This window comes from Cupressus sempervirens, chromosome 9 (genome assembly GCF_028749045.1).
Source record: "Cupressus sempervirens isolate cs-2001-9-10 chromosome 9, ASM2874904v1, whole genome shotgun sequence".
In the NCBI taxonomy this organism is placed as follows: domain Eukaryota; kingdom Viridiplantae; phylum Streptophyta; class Pinopsida; order Cupressales; family Cupressaceae; genus Cupressus; species Cupressus sempervirens.
The window spans coordinates 71,827,640-71,846,502 of record NC_143126.1 but is presented as its reverse complement, the minus strand read 5'-3'; the positions used below and the strand labels follow the sequence as shown (position 1 = coordinate 71,846,502).

General features: G+C 34.5%; 1 protein-coding gene and 1 pseudogene across 2 annotated transcripts; one reads left to right on the top strand and one right to left on the bottom strand.

The window, feature by feature from the left end:
- LOC149537671 (uncharacterized) overlaps positions 1–4,274 on the bottom strand; it is a 65,130-nt pseudogene extending 60,856 nt beyond the window's left edge.
- A 3,971-nt stretch (positions 4,275–8,245) lies between these two features.
- On the top strand, positions 8,246–11,630 carry LOC149537670 (monooxygenase 2-like). 2 transcript variants are annotated; one of them, XM_089799014.1, is made up of 6 exons: positions 8,246–8,481; positions 8,744–8,890; positions 8,969–9,034; positions 9,957–10,137; positions 10,245–10,473; positions 10,923–11,630. In XM_089799014.1, the coding sequence occupies exons 1-6, from the start codon at positions 8,357–8,359 to the stop codon at positions 11,447–11,449; spliced, it is 1,275 nt and encodes a 424-aa protein (XP_089655140.1). In that variant the 5' UTR covers positions 8,246–8,356; the 3' UTR covers positions 11,450–11,630. The 2 variants fall into 2 exon arrangements, with proteins under 2 accessions (XP_089655140.1, XP_089655141.1); XM_089799015.1 differs by having other exon boundaries at positions 8,733–8,890.
- Positions 11,631–18,863: the final 7,233 nt, after the last annotated feature.

Sequence of the window (18,863 nt, the reverse complement as noted above, 5' to 3'; positions counted from 1 at the left end):
TGAAAGAAGATGGCATACCTTAACATACTTGTCATTGCTATGTTGGACAAACCATTCGTAACCTTCAAGTTCACCAATAGCAATACAGTGGCAAGAAGAGTTGTTTTGGAGCCTTCATATAGGGACTGGTGTGCCTTCTCAAGTAAAGGTACATCAAGCTCTATGTCATCATCATCTTGATCATCGCGATCTTCATCATCCTGGTCTTCTTCCATGGTATCATTACCTTCTACTTCAATATTCACACCTCCATGTTCTCGCATTTGGAAATCCGCATTCTCTAAATTGTCATGGTCCATAACATGAAACTCAAGGATGTTGACCTATATGAAAATAATGACCTTATATTAACCATGACCATGATGTCATCATCAAATCATGTCTTATGTAATTTATAAACTATTAAAATACATACCAATGGGCGATACTCATTTCCCCCTTCAATGTGACCATGTTGCCTACAATGTTTCTCAGCTGTTGTGATTAGATATCTTTGAGTCTTTAAGCCCTTACACATTTTGCAAGGACAATAACATTTTCCATCACCTTTTATTTTTAAGTTAGACCACAGTCTAGCAATTGTTTCCCTATTTTTTTGTGTGTTGATATCGTCAGACATGGTCTTTCTTGAATGGAATGACTCATTGGTGGAAGAAGGATGATTTGTTTACAACCTACAGATGGAGTAGTAAGAGGAAGACAAATATAAAAAGGAGCTAGGTCTCTGAATCAAGTAGGAGTTAGGACATGCTGGAGTGGGGTCAGCCCAAGATATTTTGGAATCTTGAAGAACCTGGTAAAGGGTATCTGGAAAGGTGAAAATAAACAAGTATTTTTATAGCTACAAAGGAGGAATCGAGAGCATTATAAATAATGAAGAAGAAACTTAAATCCATACAACTTCACCTCAATTTACAATTTGACCTTTTTGCAAGTGAAATATGACAATATACAAAATTTCCAATCACATTTTCACTTAAAAAAGAACACCAAATATACCTTTGTTGATTAGTTTAACATAGATTGGTGAACAAAAAATTCATAATAAAAATCTGATTTTTTTCCACACTTGTTCAAACCATATAATGAAATGACAAAAAATGAATTGTATACGAGTCACTCCAAATCCTTAGCTTTTAATATGCTTCATAGATGAGATTGCATTAAATATGTTTTGAACAAGATGTGGAAAAAAATCAAATGACATAGATATAAGCATTCTCACACCATGAGTGAAGCAACAATTGCATAAAGCTTTATTGCAAAAAAATTGTCAATATTATTTACATTGTACATACTTGTTTATATAATGCTTCAATTCCTAAACTAAGAAACTATAGCTAGTGTTTTAACCATCCATAAAAATAAAATTACAGTGCAGATGTATGAAATTATATGCATAACTACTCCTATACTAGTTTATAACTACTATGGAAGCACAACACTGCAATCACAATACCAAATCCAACTCCATAACTTAATCCTAATCCCACTACCCACCATTGACTCTCCATTATATCTTTGCTGCTACCAACTGTAGTCTTATTCCATTTTGCTTGATGCTCTCTACAACCTGAACCACAACCCAGTGTCGTATTTTCAAGGGGAAACCCATGAAGGTTGGGGTTTCCTAAAAAGGAGGAAGCCTCAAATGTTGTGAATTTTTTTCCCTATGGTATTAATCCTGACAACATGTTGTTTGAAAGATTCAATACTTCAAGGAAGGTTAGATTTAAAAATTTGAAAGGAATTTTTCCCAACAACTTGTTTTCTAAAAGATCTAGAGACTCTAAACAAGCCATGTTTGCCAAGGATTCAGGAATTGAACCACATAGCTGATTATTTGAGAAGTTGAGAGAAATTAAACCTTGGAGGACTCCCAATGCTAGAGGAATATTTCCTGAGAGGTTGTCATGTGAGAGATCCATGAACTTGTCTGCATAGATTATCTTCTCATATGTTTGAATCCTTCCTTTTATCCAAATTGTTACTTCATCCTCGAACTTTGATTCATAAGGAGAGTCTATATTTAAATCAGTGAAATAAGAGAAGGTAAGTCGTTCATCAATAATTTGAGATTGATTGACCATAGTATATAGATTACTTAGATCTTGAGGGATACTTTCTGATAAACAATTACTCGATAAATCTAGAATTTGGAGATTCTACAACCTCATAAGTTGGGATGGAATTTTACCTTCGAAATTATTAGAGGTTAAGCTCAAAATTTTCAAATCTTTCAGCTTTTCAATCCAAACAAGAATTTTACCTTCAAATTTATTATTTCCCAAATCAAATATTTTGAGACCTATGCAATTTGAAAGGGACGGAGGAATATTACCTTGAAACCTATTGCCATTGAGATTTAGTGCATGAAGAGTTATGAGATTTCCCAACTCCTCTGGAATCTCCCCTTCCAAATCATTGTGAGCCAATTTTAAAACCACTAATTGAGAACATGACTTGATAGTTGCAGGGATCTTGCCGGTCAGCTTGTTATTTGACAAGTCCAAAATGCCCACTCTATCTGAATTTGTGCAAGTAGAACTTGGAATTTCTCCGAAGAGGTTATTTCCTGACAATGACAAAAAGATCAATGCCCAAATATCTGATGGAGGTCTAATGTTTGGAATCGAGCCATTAAACATATTATTTGACAGATCTAATAGGAATGAAACAAAATCCAGAGTAGGAAGTGTGCCATACAATCTATTCCCTTGCAAATCCACAACAGAAAATCGATGGGATATCTATCAGGGTAGAGAACCTTCCAGATTGTTATCTGAAAGAATGAGCGTATCAAGATTAGGAAGATCCCACAACCACAAAGGAATATTTCCCTCAATGTTGTTACTTGAAAGATCTAGTTCCTTCAATTGATATTGTTGGGACAAAAATGCAAGGAAAGCACCTTCTATATTGCAAGACCTCAATGCCAAGTACTCCAAATGGTCAAACTATGGAATCCAACTTGTAGATATAGTAATAGATAACTGATTTTCATAAAGGTCCAATCCTTGTAAGCGAGATAGATTTTCGAGCATCTGAAATGAAATGTTGCCTCTTAATCTATTGGAAGCAAGCGCCAACACTTTCAAACTGGCCATCTTCAAAAGAGAATCTGGAATTGTTCCTGACAGCTGGTTATCACCCAAATGTAGCTCACGTAATGTTGAAAGCTCACATAGAGAGTGTGGAATCTGGCTAGTCAGATGATTATGGCTGAGTAACAATACTCTTAAACTTGCTAGCTTTGAATTGGAGTCTGGGATTCTTCCTGACAGCTGGTTGTTACTGAGGTCCAGATGTGCAAGGGATAAAAGGCTGTCAAAAGAGGACGGCATAGTTCCCTCCAAATTATTACGGGACAGATCCATGGTCTCAAGTTTTGAATAGTTTGCAATAGAGTGGGAAAACTTTCCACTTAAATTGTAGCCAGAAAGAGATAGAGCAACAAGTGAGTTGGAATGGCCTAAAATAAAAGAAAGGTTTCACTTCAAGTCATTATTACCACTAAGGTCAAGATTTCTCAATTTCGAACGGGGCATGAAATTGGAAGGGATGCAGCCATTTAGATTATTGTAGCTGAGATCAAGTGAAACCAACGAAGATGCATTCTCAATCCAAGAGGGTAGTTAGAATGGGAATGAATTCCATGATAAATGTAGATGGGACAAAGAGGTCAGATTTGATAGATCTGGAATATTACCTAACAACCCATAACTAGATAGTTGAATCTGGGTGAGATTGTGAAGACCGCTGAGGGCCTCACCCCAGTGCTCTGAGCCCATTGTTAGGTTCACTTCATTCATTCCCAAGAATTCAAGGCTTCTCAGACCTCTGGCCCATACATCAAACTTACCACCCTTAAATTCCCAATTATATGAAAGATCCAGATGATGCAAGCTTGACACATTTCCCAACACTAGAGGAATCTCACCGCTAAATCCAACATTTGACAAGCTAAGAAATGAAAGCCTCTGCAGTTTTGAGAACTGTGGGGGAATAGACATACCTTGAAAGTAATTCTAGCTGAAATCCAAGTGTTATAGGTGTTGCAGATCAAACAGCGATGGATGAATTTCACCACTCAACTGATTGCTTAGATCAAGGGTAATCACAAGCGATGTATGATAATCACAGCCAACACCCTCCCACTCGTAACAATTCAATCCACGCCAAGAGGATAACTGACCCGAGGAAAGATAAAGGCCACCCTTGAAATCTAATAGAGAACTTCTCTCATCTTCGATACATGCTATTGAAATTGACATATTAAGTTATGGAGTTGGATTTGGTATTGTGATTGCAGTGTTGTGCTTCCACATTTATGAAAATTACAATGCAGATGTATGAAATTATATGCATAACTACTCCTATACTAGTTTATAACTCCTATATTGTGATTGTTTAACTCCATCACCCAAGAGGATGCCAAACAAGATTAAGTTTTACCAGAGATGTCAAAAAATTACATTCAGAAAAATCTAATTTATAGAAATAACTACAACAGGTAAAGCACATTTGAAAGATAAAAATAGACAACTTATGTATATAAATCCCAAAATCGTTATGATTCAAAGTATTACTTGACTTACAATTAATAATTATGGAAGGTTTTGTTTTCACTGCAGTCAAAATCCATTAAAAAAATGGGTGAAGGTAAGGTAGGGATATACCAAACTCGCACTGTAACGTGGTTCCACATTTATAAGACACAACAAAAAGTGGTTCCACATTTATATGACACTTTTGAAATATTAAAAATATATTAGTTCACCATAGTTTTTAACTCTCAAAATATTAAAGAAATGATATTCTATGATGCCAATGTTTTTCCTAAATGCTAGACAAACTACATTAGAGATGTATAGTATTTCATATACTACTACTCAAGAGTTCTAATCATTTAAAATTGTAATAGAATAATTACTATATATTAAATTTACATTTATCTCATGTGGCCTTTACCTTATTGTTCACTTGTTGTAATGCTTATTAATGGATCATGTACAAATGTGTTATGAGTTTTGGAAGATATTACCTTATCTCATAGACATCCTTGGTATCAAGACTAGCTTGGTTGTATATATGCAAAGCATATTTTCAACATTTCCATTTAAAAGGATACTTCTACATTTTCCATTATCTCCTCACTAAAACACAAAACACTAATTCTGAGCCATAAGTTTCCATCAATAAAATACAGATGTATTAATAAGACACAGATCAATGCAAAAGCAAAGAAGAAAAGCTTGGTGAGATAAAGCCACATAATAGAAGGAAAGAATTATAGGAGAAAATTGTTAAATAGGCACACTAAATTGCTTGTGGAGAACATTAAAATAAAGTCAATGAATTGAACTTCTATGATGCCCCCAATCCAGCCGATCAATGCACCACTACAAGTGATAAACATGACATTTTTAATTACCCTTACAAATACCCATAACTAGTTGAAAAAGCTAAGATTTGTGCATCTCAAATGCAACTAGAAATTTTTTGTTAACACTATTTTGTAACCCTGCAAATAACATGCAATTAGCAAAAGCACCAAACTTCCATTAAGTTTCAAGCAGATTCCATTTGATGTAGAAGAAAAGAAATATCAAACCAATCAGCATATTAGTTTCCTGATTTCCACCAGTTCTAGAGGGCCTATAAGCAAATGAGAGGGAAATTCCCTTAGTGATGTAACATAAACAATTATTGTTCTTGGCTCTCAGTTGAAGAGGTTTCAATACAAGGCTCGCACTCCCATACCAAGTAACAAAGACGATTGGTGTTCTTCACTACCAATTAAGAATATCCCAATCTAAGGTTTGTGCTCTCATATCAAGTAACAAAAAAAATTATGGTTCTTGGTTCTTATCAAAGAGATTTTTCAAGCTAGGTCACCAGCTTCTATACCAAGTAGCGAAAATAATTATTGTCCTTGGCACTCAACTAAAAAGGTTTCAGTCTAAGGCTCTTGCTCCCATACAGACTAGAACAAAAACAATTATTGCTCTTAGCTTACAATTGAAGAAGCTCTAATCTAAGACTCATGCTCTCATATCAAACAATAAAAAATTATTATTATTCTTGATTATTTGTCCAAGAAATATTAATCTAGAACTCAGACTCTTATATCCAATAACAAAAATATATCATTCTCAACTATCAATCCAAAAAGTTTCACTCTAAGAATTCTACTTCCATATCAAATAACAAATATAATTATTGTGTTGCTCCCAATATAAAAAGTTCCAATCTAAAGCTCATGATCCTATACAAAATATTATTAAACAAGCTAAGATTTCTTCAATCCATAATAACTTCTCCAAATACAGAATATTATTCATCAGTTTTACCAATAACCAAAGTAATTGGTAGAAAAAAGGTCACAGGCTGCAGATTCAAACCATTGGAGTGTCTAAAAGAAATTGCATTGTACAGCTGACACAAAACATGAGCCAAATTGTTGCATGAAGCTTAAAATAGTGAAATAGTTGAAGTCAATGAAGTCAATCATAACGTAGGTTCAGAAAATCTAAATGTTTTTGGTAGAACTTGCTCAGCACACTGAATTAAGATCTGAATTGTCAGTTTTTCAACTCCCCAAAAGTAGGATGCCACAGCAAAAAAATTGCCTTGTCAGGACAGTGTTACCCTATGTAATCAGAACAAGTTTCTATGTTCGGCCCCGGGTATATATGGGAAGTAATCAGTGGTTAACCCTACACCTCAGACATAAGGATTTCATACATAATTAGCCAGACAAAAACCTTATCAACTAAAATTTTATATATTACAACCCTACACAATGTCGTGGTAAAGACAAACATATAGCACTAAACTCTTACCTGTTACAATGGTCCCTACACAATGTCGAGTCCTCTCTTCTGGAACCCGCCCTTGAAAATCTATGCCCTCTTGCAAGCGAAATGCTGGAAGTGAAGGAGTTGAAGTGGTGGGTCAATAGAGGTCGACCACCGGCACATCAAGAAGCATTCCAGCGATTGTCATACAATTCTATGCCTAAAATTATATGGCAATCGCAAACCATCGAAAGCCCGCCCTTATGTTCTGTTCTCCGGACTCGCAGCAACCCTCGCGCCAAATGAAATGTGTTATATTTTTGCCCTTTTTTTTTTTATGCTGCGATGTGTGTCGCAATTGCGACCAACACGGGCATGTTATAAAAAAAAACAAAAATTTTCTTTATAACTCGACCAACCAACCCATTTAAAATACTTGGTCGCAATTTAGGGTAAAATGCATTAGTGATTCTTATTTCTTATCTCAGAGACTTCTTTTCATTTGATGTAATAATGCTATCATATATTCTAATGTATTGTATCTATTCACACATACCCTGCGACATGTGTAGTGGATGTTATTTATTGGACGTACTTTCATTGTATTACTTATGCTTTGCTTATGTGATTATGTATATGTTATTTCTTTATGATCAAGAGACATTGTACTTGAAACTTAAACAAATTAAATTTAAACTTCTTAAATGTGACTCAACGTAAAGGAACCCTTGAGGAATTGAAACTGTATCTGTAATTGCTTATGTGTATTTGATGTGTATGTTCATATTGCTTCTGCATTAATATTATCTTGATGTTGTTCAAACCTTTAAAAAAAAATAGTTCAGTAAACATTGTATCATGTTAAGTTTATTTCTCTTGGGTTCCTAAGCGGGGAGTTACAGAAGTAGTGATGGTACCATATTTTTCCTACGTACAAAAAAAAATTAAAAAATGAGAAGATTAAAAAATTGAGCATATGAAGCGTAACAAAGTCACTCTAATGCCCATTGTTTTATTAAAGACCCTCCTCCGACTAGCACTGCTCTCGCCACTTGAGGCTTTATGCTTTTCTTTAAACAATTTTTTGGTGAATAATTGTTAATCTGACTTTGTGCCATTTGAACTTGCAGAATGATTGTATACCCCAACCCTTTTTTTTGGTGAATATGTATCTTAATATTATAAATGAATGGAAAGCTCTATTCATCGAAAAAAAATCACCGCTTAGGCATACCCATCGCACCTGAAAAAACGTTTAGACAGCTCGGCTCTTCATCGTCCACAAATAATCAAATGACACCACATTCTCGTTCAATATTTGTCTGAACTTGCGATTTTTATAAAATTCTGAAATCCAAAATACTTTGTCGGTTCTTGCATTGTCGTGACTAGGAGTACTGATGTCATTTAAAGAATATAAACTCTGTAGAGGCTCGCGTAAGTATGCGGAGTGGGTAGGCAGATTTTTGTTTTGTGGTGTACCTTTATTTTACTTTTTATTTGCATTCTGCAGTAGCTTAATGGAAAGAGATTCCTGATAACGGTCGAACCCTGTAATGCATATATATCAATTTCATGTATTAAGAGAATCTTCCATAATACCTACGATGGACAAATGCGAAGATATTGTGGTTGTAGGAGGGGGCGTTGCAGGCCTAGCCACTGCGCTTGCTCTTCATAGGTAAGTACCGAGTATTGCAACAATTCTTCAAATTGTCCATTGAATTGAAGGGTTTTATTCAATTTTTCAGTTGTATTGAAGAATTCGATTCAATTTCTCAATTTCTCCATTGAATTAAAGCATTCATTTATTCAATTTTTCAAATTCTGCATTGAATTAAAGGATTCAATTATTTGAACTTTCAAATTCCGCATTGAATTAAAGGATTCAAGTTTTCAATTCTTCAAATCTATATTCTCAATTTCTCACAGCATCATTTTAGGGTGGGATTGAAGAGCCTGGTGCTTGAGCGCGCCGATTGCCTCCGAACTGCCGGCGCTGCCTTAATAATGTGGCCGAATGCTTGGAAAGCACTTGATGCTCTTGGTGTATCAGATTCTCTTCGCCCATTTTACTCTCAACTTGATGGGTATTTTAGCTTAACTGGGTGTATCTTCTCTTTCATCTGAGTAATGCAGAAATTCATTTCCAGGTTGTGGGTGTGCAGGATTCAGGGCTCTTCAGTTTGTACTGGTGTCTGCAAGAATGTTCCCTTGAAAAGTACCGGCAAAGGGTAAGGAAAAGTATGATTAATTGAAACAAGCGAATCTGATCTTTCTGCTGCTTTTTAATCCATTTGTTAATTGAAATAGTTGTACTCGATAATGCCTAGTGTAGATCTGGGGAAATTAATTTGAGTACGGAGAAAATATCTAAGGATGACAGAGCTTAAACAGCCAGAAAGCTGTGCTCATTATGTCCCTCTTTACTTTCAGCTTAAGGTTGCCACTACATTCCCTTAGATGTATTCATGGACTGATTCAGGGAATATTTTGGCAAGAGCAAAATAATGATTTTCATGTAAAAGTGGAGTCTCCCAAAGTTTGATAGAGGATTTAGGCGCTGCTTGGGAGGTGGGGCTGATAAGAATTTGACAACTTTGTTGAGAGACTAGTCTTATTGAGCTCCTCGAATGAATTTTTACAGCTTTATAGTATAATGGAAAACAAGTTCCTAATTACTTTACAGTTTTAATTTTTTAATTTTGAATTTGTTTCTGTGTCATTGATTCATTAGACAGCTAAGAATGTTAAGAACCCTCTGCTTGTGCATTACCTTAGCATCCATTGTATGTTTCCCTTCAAAATAACTAGGCACGTGGATGCTCTGTAATTGATGCGGTAGATTTTGTTCAGTCATTTTTCACATTTCCAAAAAGTTCATGGAGCCATTCGTGGAGCATAAATACGAAGTAGTGCTTTCCATGGAATGGAATTCTTATTTACCCAATTAAAAAAAATCTCTGTAACTCTTAATAGACTGGCATTTCCACAAAGTTCTTAAATTTTCTTACTAGCATCCACCAAAAACATTGGTTGATTCACTCCGTAGGACTACAGTTTGAAAATGAACAAAATCAACCTTATAGAGAACCGGTAATTGGTTTAGGAAATGAGATTTCTTGTGAAAAAGTCGAGTTGCTCTTATGTATACAGCGATTCAAGCATGGAACTGGAAACTCGTTGCATAGAAAGAATGGCACTTTTGGAAGCGCTGGCCAAGGAATTGCCTGTGGAGAGCCTCAGGTTCAACTCCAAAATCGTTTCCCTATACAGAGACACACTCTCTCCTTTCATCACAATAGAGCTTGCAGATGGAACATCCCTCACAGCAAAGGTAGGGACTATTATCTCAATGACAAGAAAATAAAGCTTTTTCACTCAGATTTTTCAGAAGCCCTTTTCTTAAAATATAGGTCCCTTATATCGAAGTATGGGTTACAGATTGTGATAGGATGCGATGGAGTTTACTCGGTGGTGGCAAGATATATGGGCCTCCCACCAGCCAAATCATCCGGACGTGTTGCCGTTAGGGGCATGGTCACATTTACAGAAGGCCACCATTTCGAGAAGCTCATGGTGCAGTATTGGGGTAAAGGAGCCAGGGCAGGATTTGTTACATGTAGCGACAATAAAGTTTATTGGTTTTTAACCAGGAGATCCCATCCACAAGGTACTGCTGAGTTTTGTTACGGTTTGAATTTTATTAGTTAAGTTTTTATTTCTGGCATGCTTCGAAAGATGAACAATTCTACTACTGAGCTATTATTATCAGAAAGATTAATTTTACATCTACCCAGAATGTAAAAACTACTCACAGAACGAATTGTTTCGTACCCTATTCCAATTGTTTCACAAATAGCTTGAAGCTATAGTACTCTATTCCAATTGTTTCATGATTAGTTTGAATCTTCCCTACTGAGAACAAAACCCTTCAGCCAGACAATTATTTCATGCCCTTTTCCTATTTAAGTAGCTCGGATTTCATTTTCAAATGACCATTACTTTAAATTGAATCTGTACCAGTGACAAGTTTAAATTTTTCAGTCAGTAACCATTTTCATTCTTTGTTTCTATTAATCATGAAGAGCTTGCAATCTGAGCATCAATTTGGTCTGTTAGATGAAGAGATCTTTGGGGATGCTGAGAGGGTTCGACTTTCAACTCTGGAGATGGTAAGAGCTTTCCCGGAGCCCATTGCAGAGCTAATAAAGTTGAGCCCGGCAGAGACCATTAACTTGGCAGAACTGAAGGTGAGGTGGGTGTGGCCATGGGAGTGGGGAAGGGGGATGGAGAAGGGGAAAGGAAGCGTAACCATTGTTGGAGATGCATTGCACCCAGTGGTCCCTGATCTTGGCCAGGGAGCCTGTATGGCTCTGGAGGACTCTGTCCATCTTAGCAGATGCTTACAAGAAGCTATCAAATCTGTAAACATGGCGGAATGGGGAGAAGCCGAAGTGGAAAAGATAGAGTCCTGTTTCAACAAGTACCTACAGGAGAGGAGATGGCGAATATCTGGTATTGCAAGTGCTGCATTTGTGATAGGACTAGTACAGGAGGGATCCTCACGACTAGCGCGTTTTGTTCGTGATTGGATTTTCTTCCCTTTGTTCTCTATGAGATATCTCTTCTACTTTTTTCACTCATAGACAATGGAATCCTCTGCCAAACGAGCTTCATCCTTCATTCTTTAGAGAAATGAATGTACCTATTACAATCTTGAAGACAATACCTAATGCATCATTTTGGCATTTTTCAAGCTTTAAAGACGACTCATATTCTAGATGTAAATGTGAATGGTTAACCACGACACAAAGATGTTGGAAGGAATTCTCTAGAGTGTTTCATAATTAGACAGTTCGTCCCTGTCTTGCATATACTCTCCTCTACAGAGAGGAAATTAATTTTTTCATTTATCTATGTTTTATTAATTTCTGTAATAATTTTTTTCTTTTTAAAATTTTTTTTTTTAAAAAGTCTTTTTATTTGTAAATGTATTTTTTAGATGCTATTATTAATTTATTTTTTTAATTGGAATTTTTATTATCTTTTAAGTAAAAGAATAATAATTAATAATTAATTATTCATAACTAATTAATTATATCTTTTATCTCAAGAAGTGTTTATAAAATAGAAGTATATGACACTTGCATTTTAGTTTATATAATAAGTGTTTTATGATCAGATTTGTGTTTTTGTTGTTTAGACATTGGTAAAGATAGTTGCCTATGGGACAGAAAAGACACTAATGCATGATTAAAGATTACAAATACTCTAGATGTAAATGTGAACAGTTACCTAGACACAAAGATGTTGGAAGAAAGTTAAGAAATTCCCTAAGTATTTCATAAGAGTGGGAGTTATTAAATTTAATAGTCGAAAGGAAATTCATTCTAAATTAAGAAAACACGTTTGGTAAAGTATTTCATTAGAGTTGTTATTAAATTTAAAAGTTAAAGTAGGTTGGAAGGAAATTTATAAAAGAAACTATTTTGGGAGAATTTTTTTGCATTAACATTTTGGATCACACTTGGCGATTCATTATAAGATGTAATTGATGCAGAGCCACACCTTGGAAAACTCAGGAGGAATCAGTCACTCAACTGAGTTGCTTCAAGGGGCATCTACAACCTTCAGGATCACACACTAAAATCAGATTCAATAAACAAAACTTTGAAAACAAAATCTCCAAAAATATCTTCTTGCTGCCTCTAGATAGGCCTGCACTCAGACATGAATAACTCTTGAACCAGATCAAAACTCTTCAATCGCTCTGGCGAGGATGGGCGTAATTAGGCCTATAATAACATATCCAAAGCTCATGAAAATCCAACGGTGCATTTGGGAGATATTACCCATGCACTAAGACTAATTTTCTGCAAACATACCGAATTCGACCCAAAACAAAGACTTTTTAATTTTCCGCAAACTATCAACTTGTTTCCAGTGAGAAGATAAGAAAAATCCATTCAAAATTCAGACCATCGAAAACTTGCACAAAGACAAAATAAAAAAAAACATTCCATATCTCTCCAAATTCGATTCGTTTCTTACATAGCCGACTGGCTCACCCTTAAAACTGACTTTCTTTTTCCTATTAAAGGATGTGAAACGTTTTCTTCTTATTTTAGAAAAGAAGAATGTCTTCTATCCAAAAAAAGGATAAGAATCTGAAACGTTTTTCTAGCAATATTAGACAGTCGTTTTCTAAGTCAGGAATATTCCAAAAACTGCCTACTACCTATTATTGGATTCTAAAAATCATTAAACACTCCACCTACGAACTAAAAAAAACTATTCTAATTTAAGATCCACACACCTGGTCCTAGGTGGCTATATCTAGAGAGCTTATCAAACTGCTACTCTAGGTATGCCACCACATGTAGGACATTATTACAAACTTCAAAAACTAAAAGCATTTAAAACATAACATTAAATTCCCTATTACATTTTCAACAATGTTGCCTCCTATAGCGTTTCTCTTCTCTGCCACTGCAGCAGTAACAAGAGAGTTGAAGACAAAAGAAGACAATTGAATACATAAGAAATGTTATTTAAGAAAAAATATTTTTGATTTAAAGATTACATAAAGGAAATGGTGAAGTCAACATATTCATGTTATTGTTATTTAATTTTCCGTTGATTTTGGTAGAATATTTTTAATGTAATTACATAATGATAAATTATATATTTTTGTGTTAAGATTGATTCATACTTCAATTTATATCTTTTTGTATTTTGTCCCGCTTATATTTTCTAATTCAAGTCACCTTTCATCTATTACACCTCATTCACTCTCACTTCAATACATTCCTTCTGCATCAATGCTATTGTTTATCTTCCATAGTAATTTTTGTATCAATTTAATTTCAAATTCCAAATTTCTCACCCTTTTTCACCAATTGTGGAATTCAAAGTACATTTTAAAATTTCGTATAATGTGTATGGGTTATAAAGACATAAAAATAAATGCTTCTAAATTGAGCATACACTATAGATATGTATAGATTTACACATATAATGTATCTATGTGTGTTTGTATGCATGCACAACTCTACTCACTTTTCCTCTCTCATCTTCCTTCCCCTATTAATGTTTGTATATGTTTTGAGCCCTAATTCTCCTCCTTGAACTCTATCTCATCTCTCTCTCTCTCTCTCTCTCTCTCTCTCTCTCCCTCACCCCCACCCTCTTCTCTCTTTGCCTCATGTATCTCACACTCTTCTATCTCATGTCTCTCACCTTCTCATACTCTCTCTCATTCTCTCCCTTTCCTTGTGTTTCTTTCTCTCCCTCCCAAGGTATTTTTTAGTGGCTAATATTCACAAATTGGCTAATTTTAGATTTTTATGGCAAGTAATTTGGCTAATAATTTAAGATTTGATATAACCTAAATCTATAGTTTTATAAAATTTAGTTCTAGAATATTTAAAATCGCTCAATAATTTATTTTATTGAAAAATTTAAACTCAAATATTCACCACAATATTCGTTACATGATTAGATTTGAGTCACCTAAATATAATATATTATTGAAGAAATTAAGTTGAACTGACCAATAATTATCATAATTATTAGTTACTTTAGGGATATATCACCAATTTATTTTTTACTATTAATTTAAAGTATATGTAACAATCCTTATAATATTCCACGAGGTAAAAATATGTTCAATTTTGATTTGTAATATTCCATGATGATTAATGAACTTCCAATTATTATTGAGATTCACCAATATTTTATACAAAAAAATTATGATTTGAAAATAATCGCCAATATTAATCATATTTAGAATAAAAATTTGAGAGATTCGCCAATCGAAATAACTTTGTTTTTTCACAATAATGAAATATTCGCCAATTTTTGATATCTTGTTTTGGAGGCGGTTTTCTTAAAGTTTACCCTGCAGTCCCTCCCTCCCCCCTCTCTCTGCACCCCTCTATCTCTCCTTCCCCTCTCTCACACCCTCTATCTCCCTCCCTCCCTCTCTTTCTTTTTGATCCTTCTCTCTCAATTTATATTGTTATCACCCTCTCTCCCTCCCACCTCTCTCTCTCCCCCATTCTCCCTAACACTCTCCATCTCTCCCTATCCCCTTCTATCTCCCTCCCTCCCACCCTCTCTAATATCCCTTCTTCCTTGTTACTTCTACATAACACATACATAGCTATGTAGAACTATAACCATAATTACCAATGCTACAAAAGTTCCATAGGTTATGAGCAAGTAAGCTTTCAAATAGTTTTGTTTTTTCTTTGAATTCTTCTTCTTCATACATTTCCTGAGTTATGAGGATCTGTAAGGCCCCTTCCCCAGTACCCTACTATAAATCCTAATAACACAAATATGATTAGATTTAGGAAGAATTGGGAGATGAAATGTCATGTTTCTACCTCTTATGTATAGAATGTGAATTTTATACTGTTATCATAGACCTTATGATAGAATGATGGTAAGTAGTTTCCAGGATTTAAGTATGCCATGACTGGTATTTTCCTTACCAATATGAACCTGAGATCTTATTGAGACTAATATACATTTTAGTCATTGTTGTGCTAAGTATCGTATTTGAAATAGCATTAGGTTGATAAGCTAAAACCCTATAGAATAAAGGCTCGAGATATCATAATTTAGTAAACCATGTCAATGGAGCCATACTATCTTATGGCCTATTAGGATAATTGAATTAGAGGGTTACTATGGAAAAAATGAATCAACACCCACACATTTGAATATTACTTATAGTCACAGTTGAAAGTTGTTATCAAATTTGGATAAGGGTCTACACAATAGGACTCAGTATGATGTAATGTGATAAGTCAATTTTTGTCCAAATAGTATTACGTGGATGTGTTGATGTTCAAAGGGACATAATTTATGGCCTAATAAAATATAATAGATTTATTCGATGATTGATTTTGAAACTACGTGACTAGGCAAACAATCTTGATTTCATGACATAATTGATACACTTTATAATGGGTTATATCATATTGATAACAAGATAGTGTTAGTAATCAAACTATATTTAATTGAATCAAAGGATACTAGTTGTGATGTTTACATTTTGTTGATTTGGGACCTAAGATATGTATTTAGAACTAATTTTCATGTTGGTTGATTTAATGGTATAGATTCAACATCTCATCATTATGATAGGAAATGGATTATGATGTGGTTGAAAATGTTAGTTGGATCATTTGACTAGATATTAATGTTGATATGCAGATTCTGATATTTTAATCCTTTAAACACAAAAATGATTAGAAAATAAAAGTTGATTATGAAAATTGAGTATGTTAATGTGAATTATTTAATATGAAATTTGTGATGCACCTATATACATGTATTTTATATGATTTTTCATTGGATTGTTGATGTTCGAGTTTAGTGTGTAGGCAATTGAACAATGGAATTTAATTGGGGAACCAAGATCCAAACTTTTGTGGACACAGTATAGCTAAGGCGAATATTTGAAAGATTCAAAAGCCTCGTTGTGATGTGTTTATTTTGTAACCATGAGTTTGCATGTGTGTAATAAGTTTAAATTCATGAGTAAGTAGGGACATGTCATTGTGATGTGTTATGTGTTTTAATGTGTCACTTGACACTTGTAATTATTTGTGTTGATGACATGTCACCTAGGGTTTTGGTCATGGGTGGACTTAACCTTAAACTAATTATCTTACAAAATATTTAAGCAAAACCACTTGGAGAAAGGATAGAATGGGTCACCATCAAGGGAAAATTTTGAATTCAAACCTGACAAGGATTTTAGAGGTAATAGGTGGTCCCAAGATGCCATTTTTGTGAAAATAAGCTACCCATATGTTAGTATAACATGTTAGGGGCCTAAATTTGACCATGTTAATGCTTAGCTAACCTAAGGGGGCACTTTACCAATGCCTTCCTCCACCAATTTGAAATTTAAGTTGTCACATGAGTTCTTCCCCATGTTTCCACTAAGTCAAAAATAGCAACTTGAGGGGGTGACAAGGTTGTAAGAGGAGTGGCTTGATGTTTTTGAAAAATAGCTATTGGGAGAGCATTTTTAGGGAGACTTAGACAAACTAGTGGGGTGTTCACCCACTCTAAGTTTAGAGACAATTAAGGTTTGGGAGGAAGCTAAGGAAATAGGGAGCTCTTCAACAACTTTCATTGGCATTAGCTAGGACAAAGGTTGGTGCGCATTTCATGATTCTCATTGCACTTGTTCATCATTTAGAATTTAATCATATTATGAATGGAAATATGTAATGTATGTGGTGTTGTATTTTTTGCTATGTGTAAAAGTTGTGATGAAATTCTCTTGCATTTTCTCTTGATTTTGTGTATGAGATGTTTATGGGTGTGAAGGCTTCACTAACCCTAGGGAGGGAAGAGATGCCTTGGTTGAAGGGTTTAGTTAGGCTCAACATTGAAGTTAAGAGATTTCCCTCTTGGAGAGGGTTTTGTTGTTCATGGAGTATGGGCTCCATTAAATCCATATGCCTTGTTTTTTATGGAGGTATAAGTGTATTTTGATAGCCTTGAAGAGGCATTTGTATTATGGGAGGTGTAAGTGTATCAATTGGTGTGATGAGGAGAATGTATTTGATAGCCTTGAAGAGGTATTATGCAATTACAGATGTATATGTGCATATGGATAAGGCATTCTCCTCTTTGGAGAGCCCACCTTCACCCATTATTTCATGATTCCAATAGTGAATCATTGTGTTAAACCTTGGAGGGATTGTTTATGTGTTGTGATGTTAAGTTGTATGTGTTGTTATTGGCATGGGTGTAACCTGTTTGAGTCTTGTTTCCCCTGCTCAGTGGGTGGTTTCATAGAAGCCTAGGATGGGAGGTGAGCCTCCATGGTTCTTGTTGTTTTCTTTGTGATGTATTTTTAGATTTTGTGCTCAAGGGATCAATGGAAAAGAAAAGCTTGGAATGATCATATTGTAGTTGTTACTCGAAGGAGAAAGCTAGTCATTGTACATTGTACATGTATTGGAGAATATCTCCCCATCTTATTCGATTGTTGTTGTAGTGAATGATTGCATAGTATCATGGAGGGGATATGCCATTTTGTAATATATTTGAAAGGATGGAACCTCTCTGCATATCTTGAGCATTGTGTTTGTAAAGTCAAATTCCCCATTGTCTGTTTGTGTCATATATTGTGCAAGAAAGATAATCATGTTATGTACATTATTGTGAGGAGTAGATTTATGTAAGAAAAGAAAGAATTTGGTTACTATTATATGTATTGTATAGTAGAATGCATTCAAATACATAATGGAAAGAGTGTAGTTGCTTTATAGGATATAATAATATGCTTTAGATGAAATGAAGAAGAAATTTTTTGTTTGGTATCATAATGGACATAGTTAGGTATGAAGGAGATCTTCATTTTATACACATCATAATGAAATGTAACCCCATGGAAGAGATGGAAATCTTGGAAAATGGTTATAGTCGATTGTATTGTAAGTTCAATAACATTCAATTAGGTGTATTGATATGGAAGGATTGACACACCAAAGAGTCTTTTATGGAGAGTAAATAAACTCATACCAAAGGACAATTTATTGTTTTGTTACTCATGTAACGAATATGCATTGTTAATAACCTGCCCAACTAAACCATGAAGTAATACAAGAGATTGTATTTCAATTCGATTGTCCATTTAGCTAAACTCCACTAAGAATTAGACTATCATTAAAAGACTTTCAAATTTTATTATTTATGGAAAGGAGAAATATATTGGTTCTATATTTGATCATGATTCAACTCATTACTTGTGTAAAGAAAAAATGATTTCAAATAGATCCATTAAAATTTCATGAGAATATGGAAGTAATGCCAAATCACTAGCAACCCAAGATTTACAACATCATATTTGAATAAAAAGGATGAGCTCTATACATCTCATAACATAAACTTCAAGAAAAGTTAGGCTTGTACATTCACATTTTACACTCTGGAATTTGTATGGGAGAGGGAAATAATTCCCCTCCCTATTACAGACAAATAAAATAATAAAAAGTATATTCCTAAGAATCTCCTATATGTAATAGA

Excerpts from the sequence above, each read along its gene's own strand:
- LOC149537670 (XM_089799014.1), top strand. The coding sequence starts at position 8,357 with ATGCATATATATCAATTTCATGTATTAAGAGAATCTTCCATAATACCT. Across the intron at positions 8,482-8,743 it reads ACTGCGCTTGCTCTTCATAG|GGTGGGATTGAAGAGCCTGG; the intron begins GTAAGTACCGAG and ends GCATCATTTTAG. Across the intron at positions 8,891-8,968 it reads TTTTACTCTCAACTTGATGG|GATTCAGGGCTCTTCAGTTT; the intron begins GTATTTTAGCTT and ends GTGGGTGTGCAG.